The sequence below is a fragment of the Carica papaya genome, chromosome 2 (genome assembly GCF_054855325.1).
Source record: "Carica papaya isolate Zhongbai chromosome 2, ASM5485532v1, whole genome shotgun sequence".
Lineage (NCBI taxonomy): Eukaryota > Viridiplantae > Streptophyta > Magnoliopsida > Brassicales > Caricaceae > Carica > Carica papaya.
In genome coordinates this window covers 22,165,442-22,191,693 of record NC_142310.1, presented here as the reverse complement: position 1 = coordinate 22,191,693, position 26,252 = coordinate 22,165,442, and the positions used below count along the sequence as shown (strand labels likewise).

At 36.1% G+C, this 26,252-nt stretch overlaps 1 protein-coding gene across 5 annotated transcripts in view; it reads left to right on the top strand.

Annotated features, from left to right (window-relative positions):
• The first annotated feature begins 326 nt into the window (after positions 1-326).
• LOC110817359 (RNA helicase family protein) overlaps positions 327-26,252 on the top strand; it is a 108,442-nt gene continuing 82,516 nt past the window's right edge. The window contains exons 1-10 of one of the 5 annotated variants that reach the window (XM_088213656.1): positions 327-1,130; positions 6,245-6,350; positions 6,462-6,652; positions 6,846-6,899; positions 7,706-7,856; positions 7,942-8,354; positions 8,705-8,923; positions 21,028-21,139; positions 21,379-21,570; positions 21,945-22,024. In XM_088213656.1, the coding sequence (XP_088069782.1) occupies positions 837-1,130; positions 6,245-6,350; positions 6,462-6,652; positions 6,846-6,899; positions 7,706-7,856; positions 7,942-8,354; positions 8,705-8,923; positions 21,028-21,139; positions 21,379-21,570; positions 21,945-22,024 (1,812 nt within the window). In that variant the 5' untranslated portion in view covers positions 327-836. The remainder of the gene's footprint in view (positions 1,131-6,244; positions 6,351-6,461; positions 6,653-6,845; positions 6,900-7,705; positions 7,857-7,941; positions 8,355-8,704; positions 8,924-21,027; positions 21,140-21,378; positions 21,571-21,944; positions 22,025-26,252) is intronic. The other 4 variants (XR_015817143.1, XM_088213654.1, XM_088213655.1 and 1 more) reach the window with 4 other exon arrangements.

Sequence of the window (26,252 nt, the reverse complement as noted above, 5' to 3'; positions counted from 1 at the left end):
GTGGGTTGCCCGAATGGACTAGTTGGGTTGAGTGGCCCTCTTTCGTGTGGGAGGTGCACGTGCGCGGTGCTGCTTGTGTGATCGGTCGCCTTGCCCGCATATGTGCGGGCGTGCAGTTCTACACTCCTCACGTGCTCCCTCACGTGGGGGAGGCTCCCGCATGTGCGAGCGGTCTTTCCCACATGTGTGGTGATTCGCACACGTTCTTGAGGCATATCACATGTGTGGCACATGTTGGCTCCTACTTTCCAGATCCAGACTGCTTCTTGCGGACTTTTTCTTAGGCTTCGATGGGGAGCTCATTATTCACCCATTCTTGAAACAAAAGGTTGAAAATATTCTAAAATTGCTTGGCCCAGTTTGGGGTAATCGGTACTAGAAGTATTTGAAATTTAATTCCTATTGGCCCCAGTTCGTTATGGTTTCCCTGAAACGTCCATTCTTCTACTAGAGTGTTAGTTATCATATCATTAGGCCTCATTAAATTATTGCAGGTCCGAATGATATGGTTGATTCCATTCGTCTTAATTACTGCGAGATCGCTTGGGTGTGATATCACTTGGGTGCATGTGACCGGGCATTAGGGGTGCTTTGATATTTACTTATCATTTTGTAGCCAAAAGAAGAAAGTTTGTTTTAAAGAAAGTTTGAATTTTTAATGTTGTAGAAAATCAAAAGTCAGAAGCCATGGAAATTAGTCCCGAATCTATACCGTCCAATGTGTCTTCCTCCTTGTTGCTTAAAAGGAACGGCCAGTTCTGCCCATCGGCAGACTTGCACCATTCTACCCTCTGCACAGTCGACACTGCCATTTTGATTCATACGCCCAGCTGAAGATGCCTCCAAAAAAGAAGTCGCAGAAGCATAACAGCAAACGTGCTACTTCTTCATCGTCAAGCAAATCAAAGCAGCGTCAATCCTCCTCCGGTCCCAGGCTTCAGATATCGGCCGAGAACGAGAATCGGCTGCGCCGTCTCTTGCTTAACTCTGAACGGACAGCGGTCCCGGCACTTCCCCAAGACTCTCTCTCGAACGCCCAGAAGGCCAAGAAACTCAAGGCGATGTACGAGCAGCTCTCTTGCGAAGGCTTTAATGATGATCAAATTGAACAAGCTCTCTCGTCTATCAAAGTACTTTTAACTTTTACTGTATCTATTTGACTATCCAGAAAGTTTGAAGTGCATGTTTGCCGTTGGTTTTCTTTTCTCTGTGTTTTTTCCCTTTTATTTCCTCGAAATGAAATCGCAGCAGTAAGGAAAATTCATATCTGTGTAGTCACAGTAATGTAAAAAATAGTTTTTAAGAAACCAATATGGCAGAGAATAGATTGATGGAAAATTATGAACTGGCGACGTCAAGTCATGTCTAAACATGTGAAAGAGAATACTGTTGTTAGAGAAAATGTCTGTGCGCCATTCCCCAAGCCGAGCATCTCTGGCCATTCTGGCTGCCTGGTGCATCGATGCCCTGGGCACACCAAGAAACTTCGTGGTGATTTAGTGCAAGCTTTTTGTTGTTGTATTAGAGGCAGGAGTTTGCAATATTCTTATTGAATTGGGGGAGGGGAGTCCATGGGCTAACTCTTGGTCTAGATAATATAGGGGAATACTAAATAAGAGCAACCCTAGGTATTGAAAATCTTATTTATAAAAAATCTGTCTTTAGATACATGGTTATCGCTGTATCATGAGGAATTTTTTATGATATGGGGCAGGTGAGTCTTTGAGAGATCAATTTAGTTAAGTGAGATGTGTGTTGTCTTTCTAAAAGAAAAATTGGCCTACTTATCAAGAATGTTATATATAAAAACCTGTCTTTAGATAAATGATTATCACAATTTCTTTTGGGACCTAATTCTCTATGGTACAAGATGATAAACAATAAGTTTGGTTTGCACATGAATGGATGAGAATGCATAGCTAGTATTTATGTTAGGGATTTAGTTGCGGAGAAGATCTCCAAGTGATTAAAGAGTTGTAAGGAAGTCCTTTTATCTCTTTGGTGAAGAGTGATTTTGTTTATAATCTTTTTTGCCTAGTACTCCAATATATTCTCTCTCCTTGTCTAAAAGTTTGGTTGGGATTGCTATTATCAATTAGAAGATCGTGAGAGATTTCTGTGTTTCGGTGTTGGTGAGAATACTAGGGATCATCTTTTGAAATGAGAGGTATGTTGCCTTTCTAGAAGGAAGGCTGGTTAGATCTTGGGAATTTAATGTCTAAAATTATGGCCTTTTTAGCCAATTGGCTATGTTATTTTCAAAAGGAATTTGATTCTTTGTGGCAAAAGGTGGCAAGAAGCAAGTTTAGCTTGAATTGGAATGGCTGGGAAATTGAGGGTCTTTCCAATCTCCCCTAAAAGGCAATTGTAAAGAAACTAATGAGTTATATCTTTCATTTCTCCCACTTGTGTTGGCTAGGTTGGGGGATAGAGCTAGTTTTCTTTATTAGGAAAGATTGTGTGATAGGGTACAGTTTTTATCTCGAAAGAAAAAAAAAGATCTGCAGATAGGGGATGCACCAGTTGCATTTTTTTCCCCTTGCCTATAGAGATTATCAACCACACATAATTTTCCATTTAATTCCTTTTTGTTCCTTCATGATAATTGTATATAATGAAAACCTCTACATTTTAGAGATCTCAATGACTTAGAGATATATGCCTTTATGTCTTTGATCTCTTTTCTGGATTGTTTGTCCCTCTCCAGCTTTGGTTATAGAATGTGGTTCCTTTATTTCTTAGGGGTATATACTTGTAAATATTGTTTTTGAGTACCTTATCTATAAAGTCTGTATCATTATAATTCATTCTGGGAAGTTAAAGTTCCTTATAAGGTGAGGACTTTTACCTAGACAAAGTACCTAATAGAATTTTGATAGAAAAAGAAGTATTATTTAAGAGGAGAAAGTAATTGCATGCAAGAGGAATAACACATCCTCCTTGAATCGTTAACTAGAACAATTGAAATAACGAAAGGGAAACACAGAAACACATAAGTCTAAACGGAGAAGTATAGATTCCTTATCTTGAGGCATTACAATATTAGTGCCTCCCAATTCCTATGTAACACAGAGAGTAGTGTTTGTAAACAACCCATGAGCTTTCGCCCATAGTGTGGCCAAAAAGGTCCGGTCCTCCTTTCCCATAGACCCTGATCAAGTGAAAAAGAATAATTAAAGAATCAATTATTCTTTTGAAGCCATCTTGTTCCCTCCATGTGTATGTATGAACTCATAATGTACTCCACTGTTAGAGGAGTAACCCAAGCTAAACCAAATAGCACAGACAATGTTTCCACATTCTCCAGGCAATGTCACAGTGTCAAAATATATAGACATATATCCAATTTACTTACACAGATTATATTCATTACATATATGTATTCATAGTAGTATATCCCCATATATTTGTATGTATGTTGTATATATGTCGTGTATACACATTATATAATATATAGTGCATATATACAATATATATAGTATATGTGCACACTGCTTATTGTATATACATTTCATATATAGAGTGATATACACTGTATAAAGTGCTTATATGCATATAATGTATATAAATCGTATTTATCTATACTGCATATAAGATATATATTAATATGTACAGTCATATAAAATATGTACTAATATATACAATGTATATATTCTCCATATGTATTACGATATTTATAATATTATATATATGCACAATGTATATATACTGCAGATATATACAGTATATATAGTGTACACATTATATAATGCATATATATACATATATGCACATACAAATATATCTATTAGTATCTGTGCATTTTGGTTATTCGGGCTATTTTCTGGGCATTTTAGACATATGGGCGCATTTTTGGGTATTTTGGGTGCATAATCGCATTTTTCGACAGTTTAGGTATCTGGGTAGGTTTCTAGTCTTTTGGGTCCCTAGATGCCATTTTGTTGGATTTGCTGAACTTTGGCTAGCCTCGTGCAGGTACTTAAGTGCTTTTTGCACATTTTTAGTACTGGTGATTTATGGGTGTTTCATGTGTTTGGACGCAGATGATGTGTAATACTTGGTAATATGGAAACATGTGGTTAAATAGTACAATAAATGGTAAATCAGTAAAAACACAGTTTCTTTTCTTTTCCACCCAACAACGGAGCATGGTAAATTATTTTATTTCTATTTACTTTCTTTCTCATTTTTTTAGCATTCAAATTTCAAACAAGAAAAAGAATGTTACTTTCCTCTTTTCCTTCTCTCCCTATCTAACTACCTAACATAGCCTTAAAGTGGTTATCTAGATGTTTATTTGTTCTTTTGTTGTTATTTCTATTAGGCTTGACTAGATATCTCTTTGCTAGTTTATGCTTTTGCAAATTCATAAAGATGTAGATGTAGTGCTTGTATATTTTAAAATGCTAAATCTTTAGGGAAATGGCTCTGGAGGTATTTGAGAGAGGAGGATGGGCTCTGGAAGAAGGTGATTGATGCAGAATGGGGATGTTGGTTGCTGGGTGAGAGGTCTAGGGATATAACTAGACCTCATGGGGTGGGTGTATGGAGGAAGATTACCAGGGAAAGACTGAACTTGCAGACGTGCATCTGCTGGAAATTAGTAATGGCATGGTTGTTAAGTTCTGGAGTGATGATTGGGTGGAAGGGGCCTGTCTCAGTAATCAGTTTCCTCAAATTTATGCCATTGCTTGTTCCAAGCACAGTAAGGTTGGGGAGGTGTACAGTGCAGGGGCCAACAACTGGGATTGGAACATTAATGTTAACAAAAATCTTAATGATTGGGAAGTGGCAGAATTTGAGAAACTTATGAGCCTGGTAGCAGCCATATTGCTGAATGATCACAAGGATGGACCTATCTGGAAATTGAAGAAGAATGGGGTGTTCACAGTTAGATCTTTCTATAATTTTCTGGTTAATCAAAATGGGCTGGAGGAGAGCAATTTTCCTATGAGACAGATCTGGAGAGTTAATGCCCCTCCTCGCGTTGCTTTTTTTGCTTGGGAAGCAGGTAGAGAAAGTATTTTGACCATTGATAAATTCATGAGAATGGATAATGTCTTAGTGAACGGTTGTTATTTGTGCAAAGAGGATGAGGAGATCTGTAGCCATATTCTTCTTTGGTGTCCGATGGCTTATAGTCTATGGACTTTGGTGTATGGTTTACTTGGAATTAGTTGGGTCATGATGGGTAATGTAAAAAGTGAGATTTGGGTTTGGGATGGGTTAAGTAGGGGGAGGAAGATTAAATGACCAGAGGGCGTGGAGTCTTGAAAAACATGGAACATTTTCTGTTAAATCCTATGACCGTAAGCTGATGAGTGGGGCAGGGGGTGATTTTTCTGTGTTCCCTGTCAGACAGATCTGGAGGATGAAAACCCCTCCTAGAATGGCGTTCTTTGCCCGGGAAGCTTGCAAGGAAAGCATTTTGACGATTGACATGTTGAAGAGGAGGGGTCAGACTCTAGTTAACCTGTGTTTCCTGTGTAAAGGGGGGCTGAAACGTGCAACCATATCTTGCTATGGTGCCCGATGGTTTATAGTGTATGGACTATGGTTTATGGCCTTTTGGGTTTGAATTGGGTTATTGCGGGTTCTGTTAAAGATGAGCTTTGTGGGTTTATGTAATAAGAGGACTCATCTACTGCTTATTCCTATATCTATCTTCAGAGTGGTGTGGAAGGAAAGAAATGCTCTATCTGATCGGATTGAGAGGGATTTTGTTAGCATTAGGGATAGATGGATTCATATGTTTGAGTTTTTAATTTTGGGTCATGACATTAGTGGTTTAAATAATTTTGGGAATGTAATTGACCATTCGATTGATATGTAAATACGGTTGTATATGGGTTGTACCCCCTTGATACCATTGTTAATAATATACTTGTATACACTTTTATTTCAAAAGAAAAAGTAGGGGGAGGGAGATTATAAATTTAATACCACTTACCATTCACTGGGTGGTGTGGAAGGAAAGGAACCAAAGGGGTTTTGAAGAGGTTGAGGGTAATAACTCAAAATTAAGGGATGAATGGATACATTATTTAAGTTTTTTGTGTTTGGGTCATGATATTAATAGGATGGAAGATTTTGGGCATTTTATTGACCTAATGACTGATTTGTAAATAACTTTGTAGATGGGTGGCACCCCTTTGATGCTATATTACACACTTTACTCTTTTTATTTCAAAAAAATGTTGCTTTGTTTGGGTTATTTGGCATCTTGTGCACTTGTCTTATGTAGGATAGTGCCACTCTTGAAGCTGCTCTTGATTGGTTATGCTTAAATCTTCCAAGCGACGAGCTTCCTTTGAAATTTTCTAGTGGGATTCCTTCATACAGAGATGAAGGTAACTACAGTTTTTCTTAGGTCATATTGGAGTCAGTACTTTTGTTGGTTATACCTGCAAACTTTCCTTTCCTTTTAAGCATGTTGTTTAATCATTCATTTGATGGTGCAGGAGGTTCAGTTAATGTCATATTAGCTTCCCGGAAAATTTATACTCCATTACTTGACTCACCAACAAAAATAAGAGAGGATGGGGAGGAAATTTTTGTTAGAGCAAAGGGGCAGCATCAAGAGGATACTTTAGATTCTTGCCAGCCATCTCAAGCAGATTGGATCAGGCAGTATCTAGAACGACAGGAAGGGGTAGGAGAATTTGAGGCTTGATGAGAAATTCTTGTCCACTTTTGCTTAGAACTTTATTAAATTTATTGTCGTATTAGTCCGCGCTAATCGCATAAGGTCTTTCTGATTTGAGATCTTTCTGATTTGAGATCTAATTGTCATTTTCCAGGAATGCAGTCTTCCTGGAAATAATAGTTAATTTTTATGTTTGTAGGATGATTCCAGGTCTTGGGAAGATGAGGCTGTTGACACTGACCCTTCCAAAGAGGTATATTTACTTTCATTTTTAGTGTTTGTAGTTACAGGAAGTTAGTGCTCTCTCTTTCTCTCTCTCTCTCTCTCTCTCTCTTTCTCTCTCTCTCTCTCTCTCTCTCTTTCTCTCTCTCTCTCTCTCTCTTTGCCTCTCAATTATTGAGTTATAGATGATGTGATAACATAGTAAAGTAGATACTTGAATCTTTCAAAAGAAGGTACCTGAGTTTTTCAAGTTGAGTAATGAACTCATATTGTGCTCGTAAGACTGTCAGATGGGTTGTTGTATTTTATGACGTGGATGAATGTTTCGAATGCACTAGTGGAGGGGGGAGAAGGGGGGTTGTTAGCAAGTGCTTAGGGCTCTGGCTTCTTTGGTTCTGTTCCTCCACTCTCACTGTTTCTTAACTTAGGTCAGGATCATAGAGTTTGCTTATTGGATTCATCTGGTATTTTAGCTTACAAGTCCTTGCCGCCTGCTACTCCTGTTCGTACCACAACCCCAAATAGCAGAGTGATTAGATGTAACCTTCTAAGGTGCTAAATTGTCTATGGAGCTTGCTTTGTTCCTGTACCGGTACTGAGATCCAGAATGTACTATGTTCCTGGTGACCAACCTTGTATTTGAATAGGAAGGTAGCTTATTTTGTAGAAACTGAAATGAGTTGAGAGTTGAGAGTTGAGAGCCTGGGGCGTACAGTAGGCAAGAAGGGAGGAATCAAGACAGAATTTTATTTGGTGCATACTGGTTTGTTCAGTCTTTTTTGATTCGCAGGGTTCTACTTCGTATTTTTATTTCTTTTTTCTCCTCCTAATGTATAGGTGCCTGGAAAAAGGTCTTTTGATGTTATTGCCCAAGAGTATTATGCAGCAAGATCAGAAGCTTCAAAAGCCAAGGAAAAAGGAGACAAGAAAAGCCAGGAACAGGCGGGCCATGTCATCCGAAAACTAAAGCAAGAGTTGTCTGCTCTAGGTTAGATTTAAATTTTATTTTAGTCTTTCTTCAGAGCTTTTTTACTAATTACTATATGTCATGAGCCTTTGAATTTGCCAAGTAGGATTATCAGATGAAATCTTGGTGTCTAACATTGGGCGGGAACAGACCACAAATAGCTCTGCTGAGGACACTTTTGCTATTTCCCTGCCGTATAATCACCACAAGTCAAGGACATTAGTTAATGTCGAAAGTGATCTTCCCCTAGTTCTGCATTCAGATGAATCAAAAAGGGAAGGAAATGATATGGAGAGCTGGGACTCCAAGGAGTTTCAAGCCAAAGCTCTTCTCTCAACTGTAACTGTTGAAGAAAAAAAAGCCTCAGATGATGATGTGGAGCTTGGTGGTCTTTTCTTCGAAGATTCTGTGTCTAATGAAGCTTTGCCCTCAGAAGTCTTGAAGTTACAAAAGAAACAAAAGATGAGAGAATTATATAGTGAGCAGAATTTAGAGAGATTAAATGGAATCTGGAAGAAGGTATGCTTGCAATTTAATCATCTTGTTAGGCTAATAATAGAGCCAATGGATGGTAATGCGAATTAGACATCATAGTCAAACCTCCATGTTTGTCTACATATTTTTCCTATGTCTATCATCTAAAATATTTGCAACAAAATGCATTTGGTGCATGTATTGTGTTCAAAAAATATTAGCAGTAGAACTCTTTTTTATGATAAAGTTACATTTACAGTTATTATTTTTTTTATTTTTATTTTTTTCTGTGTTTGTAATCTATATCAGACTTCTTTATTATATGTATCCTTCTTGCGTCCAATGAGATATTTGTTTGTTCTTGTGATTTTTTTGATGCTACTAAGTTATGACAGGGAGATCCACAGAAGGCTCCAAAGGCTGTTCTTCACCAATTATGTCAGAGATTGTTGTGGGATGCACCAAAATTCCAAAAATTAGTTGGCAAAGAAAATAACTTCTTCTATTCTGTTAGTGTGCTGCGCAAGGCTAGTGGTGTAGGAAAAAGCAGAAAAGCTGGGGGTCTGGTCACCCTTCAGCTTCCCAGTCAAGATAGATCTTTCGAATCTGTTGAGGTACTTGTTTATTCTTATTCGTTTATATGCCGGCATTGATGTTGCAAAAGCTTGTATAAATCTTCGTATAAATCTTCTCATAGATCATTTTTTTGTAACTGAACCATATTTCCAATAGAATGTAACTAAAGAATATGGTTAACTCCACTCTTGTTGTAAATTCATCCAGTCTTTCTTTTGTATGTTAGAAAAATGGTTCTTTTAGTAGTAAAAGAAGAATTATTAAGGACAGCAAATACTTTTTTTTTTTTTAAATCACTAAGGACAAGCAAAGACCAAGTACAATAACGGAGGATAAGATATCCTCCTAGCATTTTCTAGTAGAACTCTACAGCATAGTTACAGTCAAGCCTCCCAGATATTGGTGTTTATCGTCCTCCAGTTCCTCTGTAGCACGGAAATATAAATATCAATAAAATTTCCATCGGGCCTTAGTCCATAAGGAGGCTAGAAATGTCATCCACTTCCACAGAACTTGAATCAGGAAATTGCAGTCATAAAATCCTATTGTTCAGGTCCAACAATAGTGTTCACAGCGTGCACATAGAGCATCCTTCCAAAAGGTTTTTGCTTCTTTTCTCACCCCACTTCAACATAGATCCGCTTACGAAACACTTCGAAGGAAGAACAAGCCACATTAACCCTAACATATCAAACAACTTTGTCAACAATTTCCAAGCCACATCGCAATAGATAAATAAATGGTTATGTGTCTCCCTTTTCATGTTTGTGTTAGAAAAATGTTTAGCATAGTAAATATAAGCACTCTTTGTCCACTCTATCCGCAATTCTTGGACATGTTCAAGAAGTTGAAGAGATTTTTCTTTCTTTTACTTGAGTCATAGGAGGAGGAACCAGTTCCCTTGAGGCAGAATGAGGTTCAGGTGCAGGCTCAAGAGTATGGGTAGGATCTGTCTATTGAATAAAGAAGGCAAGTCTATTAAAGGAGAAGAGTTGTCCTTGTCTTCCAAAGATAATTTCTCCTCTTGAGAAGAGGGTCGGTAAGATAAGATGCATTTTTAACAAATGTGACATTTGAAGGGACTGAAAATTTCTTAGTAGGTAGACAATAACACTTGTAACTCTTTTGACTTGAAGAGTAGCTACAGAACCATGTTTCAATACTCTAGGATCTAGTTCACCTTGACTCAAGCAATAATGATGAACAAATAATAACCGTCTAAAGTGATGCCGGGCAAGTAATGGAAGAACCAAAATTATCCTACAATGTGGAGAAAGAGGGAGAAAATTCTTTTAGATAAAAGAAGATTTATTGGGAAGAATGAGGAAGAATACAATTTATGCCTGAAGGATAAGGGATCCTCCCTAAAATATCATGACCTCTTCTCCACGAGCCGAAGAGCATAGTAGATTTTTCACATCTGGAGGGGTAACCCAATTCAAGTCAAAGAGACTAACCAAATTTATCCAAGACTTCCATGTAGTGGCACAATGTAAAAATAGGTAAGAGTGTGTCTCCTCCCTCTAAATCACATGAATTATGTATTCAGAGATAAGGCTTGGTGTAGTTGACGAAGTTGAAGCACATGATTTGTGCTAAGTATCGCTCTTCCCATTACTCTTAAGAAGATGTGCTGTTGGTCCTTAAAGATCCAACGTTCCGAGATAGCCATAAGCACCATAGCTAGCAACTAGAGCCTTTAACCAAAGGGGCTTAGCACTTGGCTCCTTTCATTAATAAAGAGCGTAGAAGACTTCCTACATTTGGGATGGTAAGCTAGTTCAACCAAAAGACACTAACCAAAATTTTCTAAATCTTCCATGTAATGGCGCAATGTGGAAATGGGTGAGAATGAGTCTCCTCCCCCTTTGAAGCATGTGAAGCATATATTTGGAGATAAGACTTGTATGGTCAACGAACTTGAAACATATCCTTAGTGTTAAGCTTCTGATGGATGAAAGTACATGAGAACACCTTTACCTTTGATGAAACTAGAGCTTTCCAAAATATCTTCTCAGCTAAGGTGGGGGTTGTTTGTGATGTGATAAAAAAAGACTTGTGTACAACCTTGGTGGTTGAAGGGCCCAAGTTCTGTCGTCTAGTTGAGGTGAGAGATGAATTGGCTACAAAGAATCTAATAAGGATAGGATGTCGAGAGTCTCCCCTTTGGATGGGTGCCAGGTAAAGTGGAAGTTCCAAGAGAAACTTCCTTCGGTGTTTTAAGTGAAGGTGGAAATATTGGTATTGCTTCTAGTGGATAAGTTGTATAGTCGAGGGAATTTTGATGTTAGGGGTTGGTCTCTTGCCCAAGTATCTTCTCGGAAAAATACTTGAGATCATCTTCAACTCAAAAACAGGTGAGTGGAGTAACCAAGGTTTGGATGTGGGAGCTGATTTCCAGGACTATGGTGAATAGTGGAACTTGCAACAAAGACATGCCACCTTTCTGTTCCGTTCATGTGGATGCTTTTAACCACTCCGTGATAAGTTTAGTTCATATCGGAAGCACCAAAACTAGTTAGCCAATAGAGTGTTTGGAACTTATGACATGTAGCTGCGGTAAATCAGAAAATCAAAGGGAGAGAGAAGGGGTTAGATCAGGGAGAGAAACAAAATATTTGATAGAAACAGAGAGAGGTAGATTGCAGAGAGATGGGAATGAAGAATATCGAGAGAGAGGGATGGAGGGAATGAAATATATGAAAATACATTGGAAAAATTACTTACCACTTTGGATTTACAAGGAAATGATTAAATACATAAAAAGATACATGAATGATTCCATAGATCGTCGATCTTCCCTCCATAGAAGTCAAAGAGCCGCATAAACCCTAGAGATGTAGTGAATGAAGATGGAAGAGGAGGCGGGTGCGTATAACCTAGGTTTGGGAGGATTATATACCCCTCCTGAGATCAAGACACGTGTCCCCCCAAGATTCCACGGACGCATGCCACGTAACTACTTATTTTTTCTAAACTAGAAGCCAAAACACATCTTTACCCTGGCGTTTGTAAACCTTTAAGGGTTTGGATTCCCTGTGACCTATTCCATTTTTCTCTTTTTGTTCCCCTGCTAATCTAGTGTCTCCCTACTCATCTCCTCTCGGTTGCACCTGATTCTTAATAGTTCCTTGTCATTGAGAATTAACGTTTCCCTGAAGGTTAAGGTAAGTAAATTATTGTGGTATATAAGTGGCACTCTCCCATATTTTTATTCCCTTCCATTTGATTAGCCATTGCTTTTCTTCTTAGCCTTGATTCGTAAGTATTCTTGTTTGCAAGACTTTTGGTTCCACTATTTTCCAATTCTGCAAATTTTAGTAAATTGGTTTTGTAGTTTTTTGGACCTGGATAGTACTTCTTAAGTAGGGACACATGGAAGAAAGGATGTATTGTGGTCTCAGGGGGAAACTATTGTCTGTAGGCTACCCCACTGATTTTTTTTCTTGCGTTTGTAATGTCCTTAAAGTTTGGGTAGTAGTTTTTTACCCCTTCTCGTTGCTATCATAACTTCCTTGTAGGGTTGTTGCTTAAGAAGAAATAGGTCACCTTCTTCAAATTGTTGCCTTTCTTCCGAGAAAGTTTCGAGGTCGGCGGAGGGAGTATGTCAGATACCTTAGACATGGTTCTGATCTAAAGAAAAGGAGAGAAGGGAAGGAGAAGAAGAAGAAGAAGAAAGGAGAAACAAAGGAGAAAAATGAGAACATTAAAGATGAATTCTATTATTATTTTTCTGATGATTACAGTGCATAAGAGATACATTATTTGTAAATGGATCATGTTATAGGTGATCGGCGAAGATGGTGGAATCACCCGGATCTGATGCAGCGATGATCTCGTCCAGAATTGGCGACGATGATCTCTCTCATTTGTCACTACCCAACTTAGTCTACAAAATTGAGAAGGAATTCCTAACCCTAAATGTTAATACTTGTTAGAATATTATAGAAGATTCTCTGTACGTAACAGTACGATTATCTTTCCAAATATATTAATATAATTAAAAAAAAAATTAATAGGGTAATTTATGTTGGTTATTATAAATGATTCAATCTAAATGTATATATACCCCTACTCCTAGTTGAATAAAATAAGAATTATTCAATATTTTTCTTACCTAACCCTTTACATGGTATTAGAGTTAGGGTTTTAGGGGTCAGATTACATTAGACCAAATAAAGGTTGAACAACTCATTCCTGGTAACGGAGGAAGTCGACCACCATCCTCCGACAAGTAAAGGGTTAGAGGCTGTTTCGCGTTGGGTGAGCCGGAGGAGGCTGTTTCGCGTGTGTGTCGCGCTCAGCCCAGAGTCAAAATCCAAAGAGAAGCTTGGCTGGCTTGGTCTGAGCAAGAAACCAGAAGGCTGGAGTGTAGAAAGCCGAGGGGGAGCAGATTGCACGACAACAAGTTTTTTCCGGTTTTTTGATGCGATTTGAGGTTATTTTGTGAGCTCTATTCTGGATCTGGGTGTGCATTTGTGTTATGTATTGATTTTCGGTCGAAGGAAGGTATTTTGGTGATTTTTGGCAACGTGTGATTTTCCGGTGACGGCGCATGAACTTTGGTGGCAGCACGCGCCGCCGCAGAATCTTCGGTAATGGTAGTGTGGTTCTTTTGGTTTCTGTGTGTGAAGAAATTTTATGTTTTCTCATAATTTCTAGTTTATTTGCAGTGTTTTTCGGGTATTTCTGGTTATTGTGTTTTGAATTTTAAGTGGTATTTTTTGTAACTCTTGAATTGAAATGGATGATAATATTGTGTGCTATTACTGCCATAAATAAGGGCATATAATCGGTATTATAATAAATTACAGAATCGCAATTGGTGGACACAAACCGCTAATATTGTTGCTACAATTACTAGTTTATATTATGAGAAAACTGTTATGATTTCAGCTGACTAGTATGCTAAATTCACTCAATATCAGGAATTTTTGAATAAATTTTCTTTTCTTACTGAATAAGAAAAAAAATGTCTTATCTCCTAATCGAATAGAAGGGTGATTGATTGTGCTGTTATAGATCACATGACGTATAATTTTAATATTTTTTCTAGTTTTCAACCACATTAAACACTTTTTTCTGTAACCATTGCTGATAAGTCAACCTATAACATTGTGGGTTCCGAGATCACAAAACCAATATCATCTGTTATCTTGTCATTTGTATTAAGTTTATTTAAACTTGTTTTCAATATGATTTATGTGAGTAAATTTACTAAAAATTTGAACTGTTATATTACATTTTTTCCTAACCATTGTATTCTTCAAGATCTTATGACGAAACAGATTATTGGTAAATGAAATATATCAAATAGTTTCTACATTTTTGATACTTGGGTGCCTCGATCGGTTGTTTGCTTTAGCGTTATCTCTTTATTTGAAGCTTATTGTTAATTAGGACATTCTTCTCTACCTGTGTTGAAGAAGTTATGTCTTTAGTTTCACGATGTACCTTAATTAAATTGCGAGTCATGTCAGTTTGCAAAATATCACTATAGTCCGTTAGGTCCAAGGGTCAATAGATGAGCTGAGTCTGTTTGTGAATTAGTTCATTATGATTTTTGGGGCCCTTGTCTTGTTCTATCCAAAACTGGGTTTAACTATTTCATTACCTTTGTGAATGATTTTTTTCGAATGACTTAAATATATTCTATGAAGAATCATTCAGAAGTATTGTATTAGTTTTGTACTTTTTGTGCTGAAGTCAAGATATAATTCAATATTTATGTGTATGTATTGAGAAGTGATAATGTAAGGAATATATGTCAAATTCATTTCAGAACTATATGACTCAACACGGGATCCTTCACCAATCCTCTTGTGTTGATACACCATCTCAAAATGGAGTCGCTGAGAGAAAGAATAGATATTTAATTGAGATAGCTCAAATCCTCATATTCTAAATGCAAGTCCTAAGCAATTCTAGGCCGATGCTGTTTCAACGGCTTGTTTCTTGATTAATCATATGCCATCTATAGTACTTGATGGGGAAGTTCCTTACAGTCTTCTTTTTCCAAACAAATTTTTGTTTTACAGTGCAATTTAAGACATTTGGTAGCATTTGCTATGTTCGAGATGTATGATTTATTTTGACAAAATTGGACCCAAAGGCCTTGAAATGTGTATTCTTAGGATATTCTCGACTCCAAAAAAGATATAGGTGCTACTTTTCGATCTCAATAATATTTGTTATCAACTGATGTGGTTTTTTCAAATAATACACTATTCGTCTCCTCATTGTCCAAGTCAGGGGGCAGATGATGTCTGGCTTGTCTATAGTTTTATATCAGGTGTCTTTATTGAGAAAATATATAATAGTATTTTTCTAAATGATGTGCCTCCAGCTCTACTTGAGTAAGTTGATGATAGCATTCGTGTGCTTCTGACTCAAGTACCACCACTAATTGTTCATGTTTATTTTAGAAGAGAACAGACTAATGATACATGTCCTGCACTAGATCTGTCGTCATTTGATTTTGCCTCACAAGACCTTGATCTTTTTATTGGTTTTCGTAAAAGTAAACGTTAGTGCACCATTGCTAATTTTATCTCATATAACCATATGTCTCACTTGTCTAGTTCTTTAATTGTTTTTATAGATTCAACTTCTATTCTCAAAATAGTTAATGAGGCTTTGAATCACCCTGGTTGGCATAATGCCATGCTTGAGCAGATAAATGCTCTTGATGATAATCGTATTTGGGATCTGGTGAATTTACCCAAAGAAAATAAGGCTGTAGAGTGCAAATGAGTATTTGCAGTCAAAGTGAATTCAAATGGTTTTGTGGCAAAACTTAAACCTTGACTGGTAAGGAAAGGATATGCTCAAACTTATAGGGTGGACTATTTTGATACATTCTCTTTAGTGGCCAAATTTACTTTTGTCCATTTATTCATATTTATTGTAGCCTTGCAAGATTGACCCTTACACCGGCTGGACATTAAAAATGCATTTTTTTATGGTGATTTCTTATAAGAAGTGTATATGGACCACCTGCATTTGTTACTCAAGGGAAGTACGGAAAAGTCTGTCATTTGAAGAAATTTTTGTATGGTCTGAAGCAGAGTTCTTGTGCGTGGTTTGATAAGTTTAGTGAGGTAATCTGTGAGTTAGGATTGAAGAAGAACAAATGTGATCATTCAATTTTCTGTAGACAATCAACAACTGATGTTGTACTTCTTGTTGTTTATGTTGATGATATTGTGATTATAGGAAATGACCATTCAGTAATATCCTCCCTTAAGTTATTCTTGCATACTAAGTTTAATACCAAAGACTTGAGACAACTAAAATTCTTTTTAGGGGTTGAAGTAATAAGGAGTAAGGAAGAGATTCTGTTATCTCAGAGAAAGTATGTATTTAGTGTACTTGCAGAAACAGGAAAGCTGGGTGATAAGCCATGCAATACATCAATGGTACCAAATGTACATCTTACAAAAGATGATGGTGATCCCCTTGATGATTTAGAAAAATACAGGTGACTACTTGGGAAATTAAATTACTTTATTGTGACTCGTACAGATATTGCATACGTTATTAGTATTGTTAGTCAGTTTATGTCTTCACCTATAGTCAAATATTGGAGGCTTTGCAACATATTTTGTGTTACTTAAAAGGTGCTCTGGGACTCGGCATAGTGTTTAGAAATCATGGACATGCGCACATTAAATGTTTTATACATGCTGATTGGGCTGGATCTAAGATTGATAGAAGGTTTACTACGGGTTATTGTATTTTTATTGGTGGGAATCTCATATCATGGAAAAATAAGAAGCAAACATGAGTATCTCACTCAAGCGAAGAGTCCGAATATAGAATTATGACCCAGTCTACATGTAAAGTCTTATGGATACATCATATTTTATATGAAGTAGGTTTGAAGCCCACATCTCCTACGAAAGTCTGATGCAACAATCAGACTGCCTTCATATTGCATCAAATCTTGTGTATTTGAGAGAGTCAAATATATCAAGATTGATTGTCACTTCATTTAAGGGAAGATTTAGGATATCTACTGGTTATGTGAAGACAGAAGAACAACTCAGTGATATGTTCGTAAAACCTCTGAATGGAACACAAATTGAGTATTTTCGAAATAAGCCGGACATGATTAATATTTATACTCTAGCTAAAGAGGGAGTATTAGAATATTATAGAATATTCTTTGTACATAATAGTATGATTATTTTTTCAAATATATTAGTATAATTAGGAAGAAAATTAATAAGTAATTTATATTGGTTACCATATATGATTCCATTTACATGTATATATATCCCTACTCCCATTTGAATAAATTCAGTATTTTTCTTCCTTAATCCTTTACAATACCTAGAAGACTATTTTGCCATTCTTTTTTGTTTGTAATTTTCCTTTTTACCCTTAATATCCTGGCCACCCATATGCTATTTCATACGATTTTTGGAGGCAAGCTATTCTTGTTTTAGGGCTTTACTCATTTGTTGCCTTTCTTCCAAGAAAGTTTCGAGGTCGGCGGAGGGAGTATCTATGTTTACAGTATTCATGAAATGAGGGGGTGGAAACCCATTAAGAGCTTGAAAAGACGCCTTTTGCTTGAATGTTAAGTAGTGTTATACCACCATTTTGCTAGTTCAACCCATTTAGCTGAAGAGTTGACGTTACGATGGGTTGCCATACACTGAAGATACCCTTCCAAACATTGATTGAATCTTTCAGTTTGACCATTAGTTTGAGGATAATAGGAGGAACTATAGTAGAGAGTCGTTCCTATCAATCTCATTAATTAAAAAAAAAAATAGGCTGGTGAAAATTTTGTCTCTGTTGGAAAAAATTATCTGAGGGCACCCATGTAGTTTGATAGTCTGATCTATTAAAATTTGAGCAATCTTAACAGCGGTGAAAGGGTGTTTCAATGTCAAAAAATGAGCATATTTAGCCAATCGGTCTATAACCACCATGATGATATCTTTATTGTTTGACCTGAGTAATTGCTCGATAAAATCTATGGGTATTTAACATACTTAGTCAGTTAAGCGAAGGAGTTATAGCAATCCTGGAGTGGGTATTCGTTCCACTTTGCACGTTTGACAAACTTCACACTGCTGAATCCACTTAATCACATCTTTCATTCCAGGTCTAGAGAAATGTTATTTAAGCCGTTTGTATGTTCCCCAAATTCCTGAATGCTGTTGGAGTATTATGACATTCTTGGATTAATTTTTGTTTTAATCCTCTGGAAGAGCCTATGATTAGTCTTCCTTTATGCCTGATGATTCCAGTTTGCATTGTATAACCTAGTTTGCTGTCAGGACTGATCAAGAATTCCTACAGCAATTTCTGCATATACTCGTCATTCCTGTAGTTATTTGAAACTTCATCCAACCAGGAAGGGACATTGGTGGTAATGCTAATAAATTGACTACATGATCGAATTTGCAGTTGAGTTCTCTTCTGGATGAGGCATCTGCTACCTTGCTTTTAAGACCCTTTTAATATTGGATTGCATAGCTCAATCCCATTAATTTGGTTATCCCTGTTTGTTGTAATATGGCGGTGACTTTTTGGTTCAAGAGATGTTTGATACTTTGTTGATCTGTCTTAATGATGAAAGGGCTTCCCTCAAGGTAATGTCACCATTTTTTAAAAGTGTAAATGATGACAAATGGTTCCTTTTTAAAAATAGATAAGACCTGATTTTTTTGACTCAATCCTTTTATGATGTAAGCGATTGGTTGCTGCTCTTGCATTAGTACTGCTCCAATTCCAATTTTACAGGCATCTGTCTTGAGAATGAACGGTTTAGAGAAATCCGGTAACCTTAGAGCTTGCATGCTGGACATCTTTTGTTTCAGAGTTTCAAAAGCTTGCTTGGCTGCCTCAATTTGTTGGAGTCCTCTCTTTTTTAGCGTATCAATAACGTGTTTATTGATAAATCCGTAACTTTTGATGAATTTTTTGTAATAGCCTGTGAGACTCAGGAATCCCCTTGGATCTTTTAGTTGGGTCTGTAGAAGTCAAGTTATCATAACTTCTATTTTCTTTAGGCCAATTCTGACTCCTTGTTGGGAAATGAGATGACGCAGGCATTCTAGTTCAGATTGGGCGAAACAACACTTGAGTTCTTTGGCAAACAATTTGTATTGTCTCAATAATTCCAATACTGTCTTGAGATGCTGAAAATGCTCTTTTTTTTTTCAAGAGTATAGACAAGGATGTCATCCAAAAATATCAATACAAACTTCTTCAGATGTGCTTCAAATACTTGATTCATTTGGAATTGGAAAGTGGCATGGGCATTCGTCAATCAAAAATCGGATCCGACTGACCTGTGCCTTTAGATTTTTCAAGTTTATCAAGTTGGATCGGTGATCACTGAATTTTTGCCTTGAAATCGTTGGTGATGCAGAATACAGGTTCAACCAATATGATAAAAAACTCTAACATACAATTTAGTGCTAAAATTTAATTACTAAGCAAACTCTCTTTACTTAACTAACAATTAATCTTTGATTGAGAACTAAAGTAATTGGAAAAAATAATAAGAATTGATAAAACACCACAGAAATACTTCGATAAGTAGAACTAGTTTTTCACTCAACAAAATGGTCGAAAAAATCTCTCAAAAAACACTCACAATTGCTGCAAGTTAAAGCAAAATTAACAGAAATTTTATTGAATCTGAATTGAATGAATTACAACTGATGACTCGGCCTTTTTATAAGCAAAAATTTAGAGAATTACAATCGAAATCAAACTTCTAAAATCTAGGATACATATCTCAAATTCTATCTAGGATTTTTAATAAAAAAATAATTAATAAACTCTTAATTACAAAGAAATTAAAACTCTTCTCTCTTGAGTTGTGGTAGGTTTAATCTTGGAGAATTCTCCTTGGATTTGGACTCCATTATTTTACTAATTTTTAGTTTTGAAAGATGACTTAGGATGCAACCAAGTTGATGTAGAAAAGAACTCATTTTCTTTGAGAAAATCAAGGACAATCGGCCATGAGGAGAAAATCAAGGAGGGAATCAGTTTTCAAGGAGAAAATCTAGGAGAGAAGTGGTCTTGTGGAAAACTTGTCCTTCTGAGTTTCTACTTGTTGAATTGGATGCAAACACTCATTCAAGATGGGATTTAGGAAGAGATAAGCTAACTAGGATTCTTGAAAGATGGTTTGCATGAAGAGAAGAAGAGCGGAGGAAAAACTATCATGAGGGAGAATTTCTTTCTTGGGTGGGACTCTCCTCCATGCATATCTAGGATCACTTCAGTAGGTCATATATTCTTCTCCTCCTGAGCTATATGTGCCTGCACTTGATTCTTCTTGTATCTTCAATCCTTACTGGAGGTAGTAGACTTTCCATGAAGCTTCCAATACTTTTCTATGGTGTGCTTTTTTTTTTTTTGCAGAAGGTATACCAGAGACTTGCCTGCTCCTTCTGCTGGTTGCTGAGGTCTTACTGTGATTTGATTCCCTTTCCAGTTGTCGTGGTTTGGAACCTTTAGTTACCATTGTAAAGCCATCAATTGTGCTCGATTGAAGCATAACTTTTCCTCTGTACTAATTAAGAATATCACCTCATTCAGGGATGAGATATCTTCCTTTCCCAGAATCTGAATTCTTAGCTGATCATATTCTTGATTTAGTTTTGCCATAAATTTGTATGCAGTGTCTTTCTCAACAAATCTTTTTGAGACTGCTGCGTCTTTGCTGCTCTCCATAGTGATACTATGACATTGGAGGTTGTGCCTTCTGCTTATATCTTGTTTGCATTTTGGTGGATTGCAGTGACAGATTCACTTTTGGAACAATACCTATATCTCAATCAAACATTCTGCAGTGAGTAATAACTCATATTGTCCAGTCTTCCTAGGGCTGACTATGTTAGTTACTCCTTCCAATTTATCTATAAAAAAAGTTAGTTACTCATTCCAACCCTTTTTCTTTTCAACCAAAAAGGTAGATGAATGGATCCGTTTGGATAGTGTAACTGGACTATATCTGGCTTTGTTTCAATTTCAATTTAATCAGGAAGTATATATATTTTCGGGGAGATAAATAGATCTGATAAGACAATATAAATCTGAAAATGCCTGACTTTCTTTCAATTTGATTGAATTAAAGTACATAAACTACGACATTCTTTTATAACAGGATGCGCAGAACGCTGTTGCATCATTTGCTCTCCATCGCCTATTTCCTGAACTTCCGATTCATCTAGCAATTATGGAGCCTTATGCATCACTTGTACTGCAGTGGAAAGAAGGTAATCCTTTGTGCATCAGATATCCTGGTTTCTTAACCAAAGAAAATCAGAACATCCCTTTGAAAGTTTGTCTTATGTGCATGATTAATGAATTCGAAGGATTCAGTCACTAAGCCCTCTTCAAATACTTACTAGTTTATTACCAACTTCAGTTACAATGATATTCACGCTGACAAAAAGAAGTTATTCTTTAAGATATCATGGACTGTGACTGGTGCTAAATATTTAACTGTTAATAGAGGAATTTTCAACAAAATCAGAAGAAGTTGAAGAAGATCGGAAGAGTGCCTTTGTGGATAGATTACTGAATATGGATGGCACATGTTCAACCATTTCTGCCGGTGTCACTAGCAGTTTACTTCCTGAAACATCACAGAGACCTCATGTTGAAGCTCGTGAAAGTTCAAATAGTGCTGATCACATAGCTAAAAGTATGCTTTCGATACATCTTTGGTTGATTGCACTGCTTCCTGAATTGTTAAAAAGGGGGAAAACTGCTTTCTGTAATTAGAAAACGGCTTTCTGTAATAAAATGGAAACTGGGGAGTGATGTTTATAGTTCCCTTTGCTCTCTCGGCTAAAGCCCATGGTTTTTTTTTTGTTTTTTTTTTTGTTTTTGGAGGATAGCTTATCCTACCCGTCTCTCTTGTAACTTCTATTTCTTTTCGTACATGTATTTTTTTGTCAAAAAGGAAAACTAATTGAATTGGAAATAAAAGAGACTATGCAAGAAGATATTGAACAGGTTATATTAGAGGTGTGGTTTTTATGCTGTTATTTGGTTTTTGCTCATTTTATATTGCAGGTGGAAACTATAATATTGAAGCAGAATGTAATTTCTTGAGACGTGAACAAGAGAATAAGAAAAAAAGGGCGAAATACAAGGTTTGGTTTCCTCTTTGAGTTCTCATTTCAAATTATTTCTTATTACATTGATGATACCTGTTGCAAAAATCATTTCACGTACTTGTCCACTTTATGGATGTTATGTTCTGGATACCAGGATCTTGTCATTGGACAGTTATCTGGGATTTTCGGTTGCAAAATTTGCTTATTCTCCTTACTGCGATTCCTTGGATGATTTATTTTGTGAAAATAGATTACAACTCATCAAAAGGAGCTGCTATCTTGGTTCTCGTTAGAGAGAGCTCCAATCTCGTAGTTTTAAAATAATATTCTGACTTATCTTTATTAATAGTAAACATAATCCTTTGTATAGAGGTTACAATTTTTATTTAGTACTTTTAATTTAATTATGAATATAAATTTATTTAGAAAAACTCTACTAAAATATTAGAAATTCTATAGTATTTAGGATTTCAATGCTAATGGAAAATGATATATTATTTAGGAATTTAATACTAATTAGAATTTTAACTATTTAGGAATTTAATGCTAATTAAGATTTCATGTTTAATTGAACTTCAACATTCTATTTGGTCATTGTTTTATCTTCTATATTTATGCTGTACAAATGCGCCCATAACATTACTCCCATCCTGGTCTTCAAGGTTGTACTCAAGTTTGAAATGTGGATATATCTGACTCGTTGGTCTTTTTTTATTGTTCTGTGTTGCATTCAATCTCGAGACATAATAGCCAGATTGATGATCCAAAATAAACGGCTCATCGCAGTTATAATACAACCCCTTCAGCCTCTTTTCTGCCATCTATGCTCTTGTTAGTTTTTTTACAATTGAAGAGGAAGCATTATTAGATTGTGTCGTAATGTTGCTGTCCTGCAGAACTAGTGTTTTCTGAACTATATTGTTAGGCTTGTTCATGGATTGAGCAGTGTCACTATAATTGTGTTCAGTCATAATGCACAACTGTTGTTTTCTTTCAAAATCTTTGGTCACTCATTGTGTGCATAATAGTGGTGGATGATTGCGTCTTGACCTCTAAATGGAGAGAATCAATCAGTCATGCTGTGAACAAACTTACATGCTAATTAACCCAAACGAATTTGTTTGCTCTTGCCAATTTTTCTTGAAACTGTCTTTGGTGGTCTGCAACCGATCTTAGTCTGTTTCAAATTTTTCAGTTCTCCTAACAGGTTATTTCCAACTAACGACCCAAATCTCAGATAATAATAGTTTTTGAATTCAGTACAGTTAAGTGTAGATTGTTCAGATTCTAACTAGTGGAATCACAATTGTGCACCTCCAATCATATGGAAGGCAACCAATCTCACCTTATCCCCTTCCGATGTGTGTTCGTTGACAAAAAACTTCTCACATCGGTATAACCATATTAGAGGATCTTCAGAGCCATCAAAATGTTGGAAAGTTTAACTTGATATAGCGGGGAACGATTTTGTTACTTGGAGGGTTGTTAGCATTCCGCAACTGACTTCTGGTATGAAGCACTTGAGGTGGCTGTTCCTAGGGGTGGTTGCTGCTTGCAGTTCTTTATGATTTTGTTCATCTGTCACGATTAGAGCTGGCCAGTATCTTTTTGAGTTACGAGGATAATTCCTGCGACTGGCTGCCTAATCGTCTTTCAATCTCTGCAATCCGTGCCTGATTTGCGGTCAGGGTTTCATCAATTATAGATCTTTTTTTGTTGTAGAGTCGCCCATTGTGTTAGATTCTGATACCAATTTATTATGTCCCAAAATCAGGATCTTGTCATTGGACAGTTCTATGAGATATCCGGTTCCAGAATCTGTTTATTCTCTTTGCTGTGATTTCTGAAGTGATTTATTTTGTGAAAATAGATTGCAACTCATTAAAAAGAGTTGTTACTTTGGATCTCGTTAGAGAGAATTCAAATATCGTAGTTTTAAAATAATATTGACTTATCTTGCGTACTCCTTTATATAGAAATTACAATTCTTATTTAGAAATCCTAATTTAATTAGAAATCTAAATCTAATTAAGAATATTCTACTAAAATATTAAAAATCTTATATTATTTAAAAATCTAATACTAATAAAAAATTTTATATTATTTAGAAATTTAATACTAATTAGAATTTATAACTATTTAGATATCTAAAACTAATTAGAGTTCCAACTATTTAAGAATTTAATATTAATTAGGATTCTATATTTAATTGAACTTCAATCTTCTCTTTAGTCGCTGTTTTGCCTTTCATATTTATGTCGTACAAATGTGTCCATAATAATAGGTTTTGTTTATTTATTCCTCCATTCATGAATGGTCATGCATTGGAATGCTTATCTTTCACATAGTTGCTTGATGATTCTGCTGATTAACATTTAAGTTGTGGCAGATTGTAATTTTTTTTTGATAGAAGAAGATATATATTAGAAGAAGAAGATAACTAGCCTTGCTTTTTTTGAACTGGTTATCTTCCTTTATGCTAGATAGAAAATTATGTTTTGACGGCATAGCTTTTTGTTAAAAACTAATGTGAAGGAGAGAGAAATTGAGGAAGAAAGGTTTTTTCGTTATGTATTTCTGATAAACCTTACACCTATATATACTTGTAACTTATACATGGAAGGTGCTAAATATGGTTACAGAATTATTACAGAATTAAAAGAGGAATGTTTTAATTTTAATGAGAGAGATTTTGATGATACAAGTGGAAAGTGAATGGTTCTGGAGTTATGGAAATGTTTTCAAATTATGACAAATCTTCCTAGAATTCAGCTAGGAAAATAAGAAGTCGAAAACAGAACAAATATTTAATGTAAAAGCTACAAGTTGTGTATGAAAATATCCTGAAGAAATAGGTGATGCTGATATCAGGCAAGAAACCATGCCCTTTGGCCCATAAGGAAGCCGAAAAAGTCATCCACTCCCACAACTCAGCATCCAAAGTATTCTTCTTGTTAAAAATACTCGAGTTCTTTTCTTTTTCTCTTCTTTTTGACGTGGAGGTATCTCTTCCTCCTTGGTTGTATTCCTTCTTTTTGTTCTCAATAATATCTTCTTCACAATAAAAAAATAAAAAATATTCCTAGAATTATGATATAACCATCTTGCTAATCAATTTTTTTGAATTGTTTGATGTCAAAATGGTGCATAAAGGTCCCACATAACCATCTTGCTAATCAATCTTTGGAATTGTTAAATGTCGAGATCTTTAATGAAGGTGTCAATTAGTTGATCTCTGGAAGTCACATGGTATATCTTTAGAATACTGCTGTTTATTTTTTCATTAGTGTAATTGTGGGAAAAGTATATAATTTGATATACATATATTTTTTCTTTTTCTGTAACAAGGTGTATCCCTAAAATTGGGCCTATTTAATTAGGTGTCTATTACGATCACAAAATAATTAGGTTTCCTTTAATGTAGCTATGGTGACAATAGGTATATGTGTAACCTCATGTAATTATTCGATAAGAAAAGATATATTTTCCTCTATATGATACTAGAGCTTTATTAAATATATTCTAATTTTTTCAAACCCTAAATTGGTCTTTATTGCCAAAATTAAAAGGAAAAAAAAAAACTAAATACTTAAGCAGCCTTCATAGCTGAAATTCTGCAGCTATCCCGCTGCTGCCCAGCTGGCCTTCATAGTCAGAAAACACCTAACTACACCTCTGTTTTAGCAAAGCTCTGTTTCAGCCGCCGTTGCTTTATTTTTGCAAGTTCTGTTTCAGAATCTGGTGCTCTGTTTGACCTCTGTTTGACCTCTGTTTGACCTCTGTTTGACCTCTGTTTGACCTCTGTTTGACCTCTGTTTGACCTCTGTTTGACCTCTGTTTCTGCTCCAGCCGATTCTATATTTTGCCTCTCCTTGTGCTCCAGATGGTGCTTTGTTTCCGCTTGTTCCCACTCCGGCTGTTGTTCTATTTCGGCTCTGTTTCTGCACACCTGATTTGTCATGTTTTGTTCTGTTCCTGTGCACCTTCTCTGTTATGCTCTTTCGGGAGTTCTGCCCCTTGCACAGTCTGCTCTACTGCCTTCTGCTTTGCTGCATTCCAGATTTTGGTTCACAAAAGATCTGCTTTCGTCACTGGTAATTTTTCTCATTCATAAAAAAAGCCTATAAGATGTTGGAAATTACAGAATCTACAATTCAGCCTAATTGGAAGAGAATTTTCGGTCCAATAGCTCGAAGAATTAGAAAATATCCAGGCAGCATGACTGGATGGAAAGAACTATCGTAAATGCTCTCAACTTTTGTAC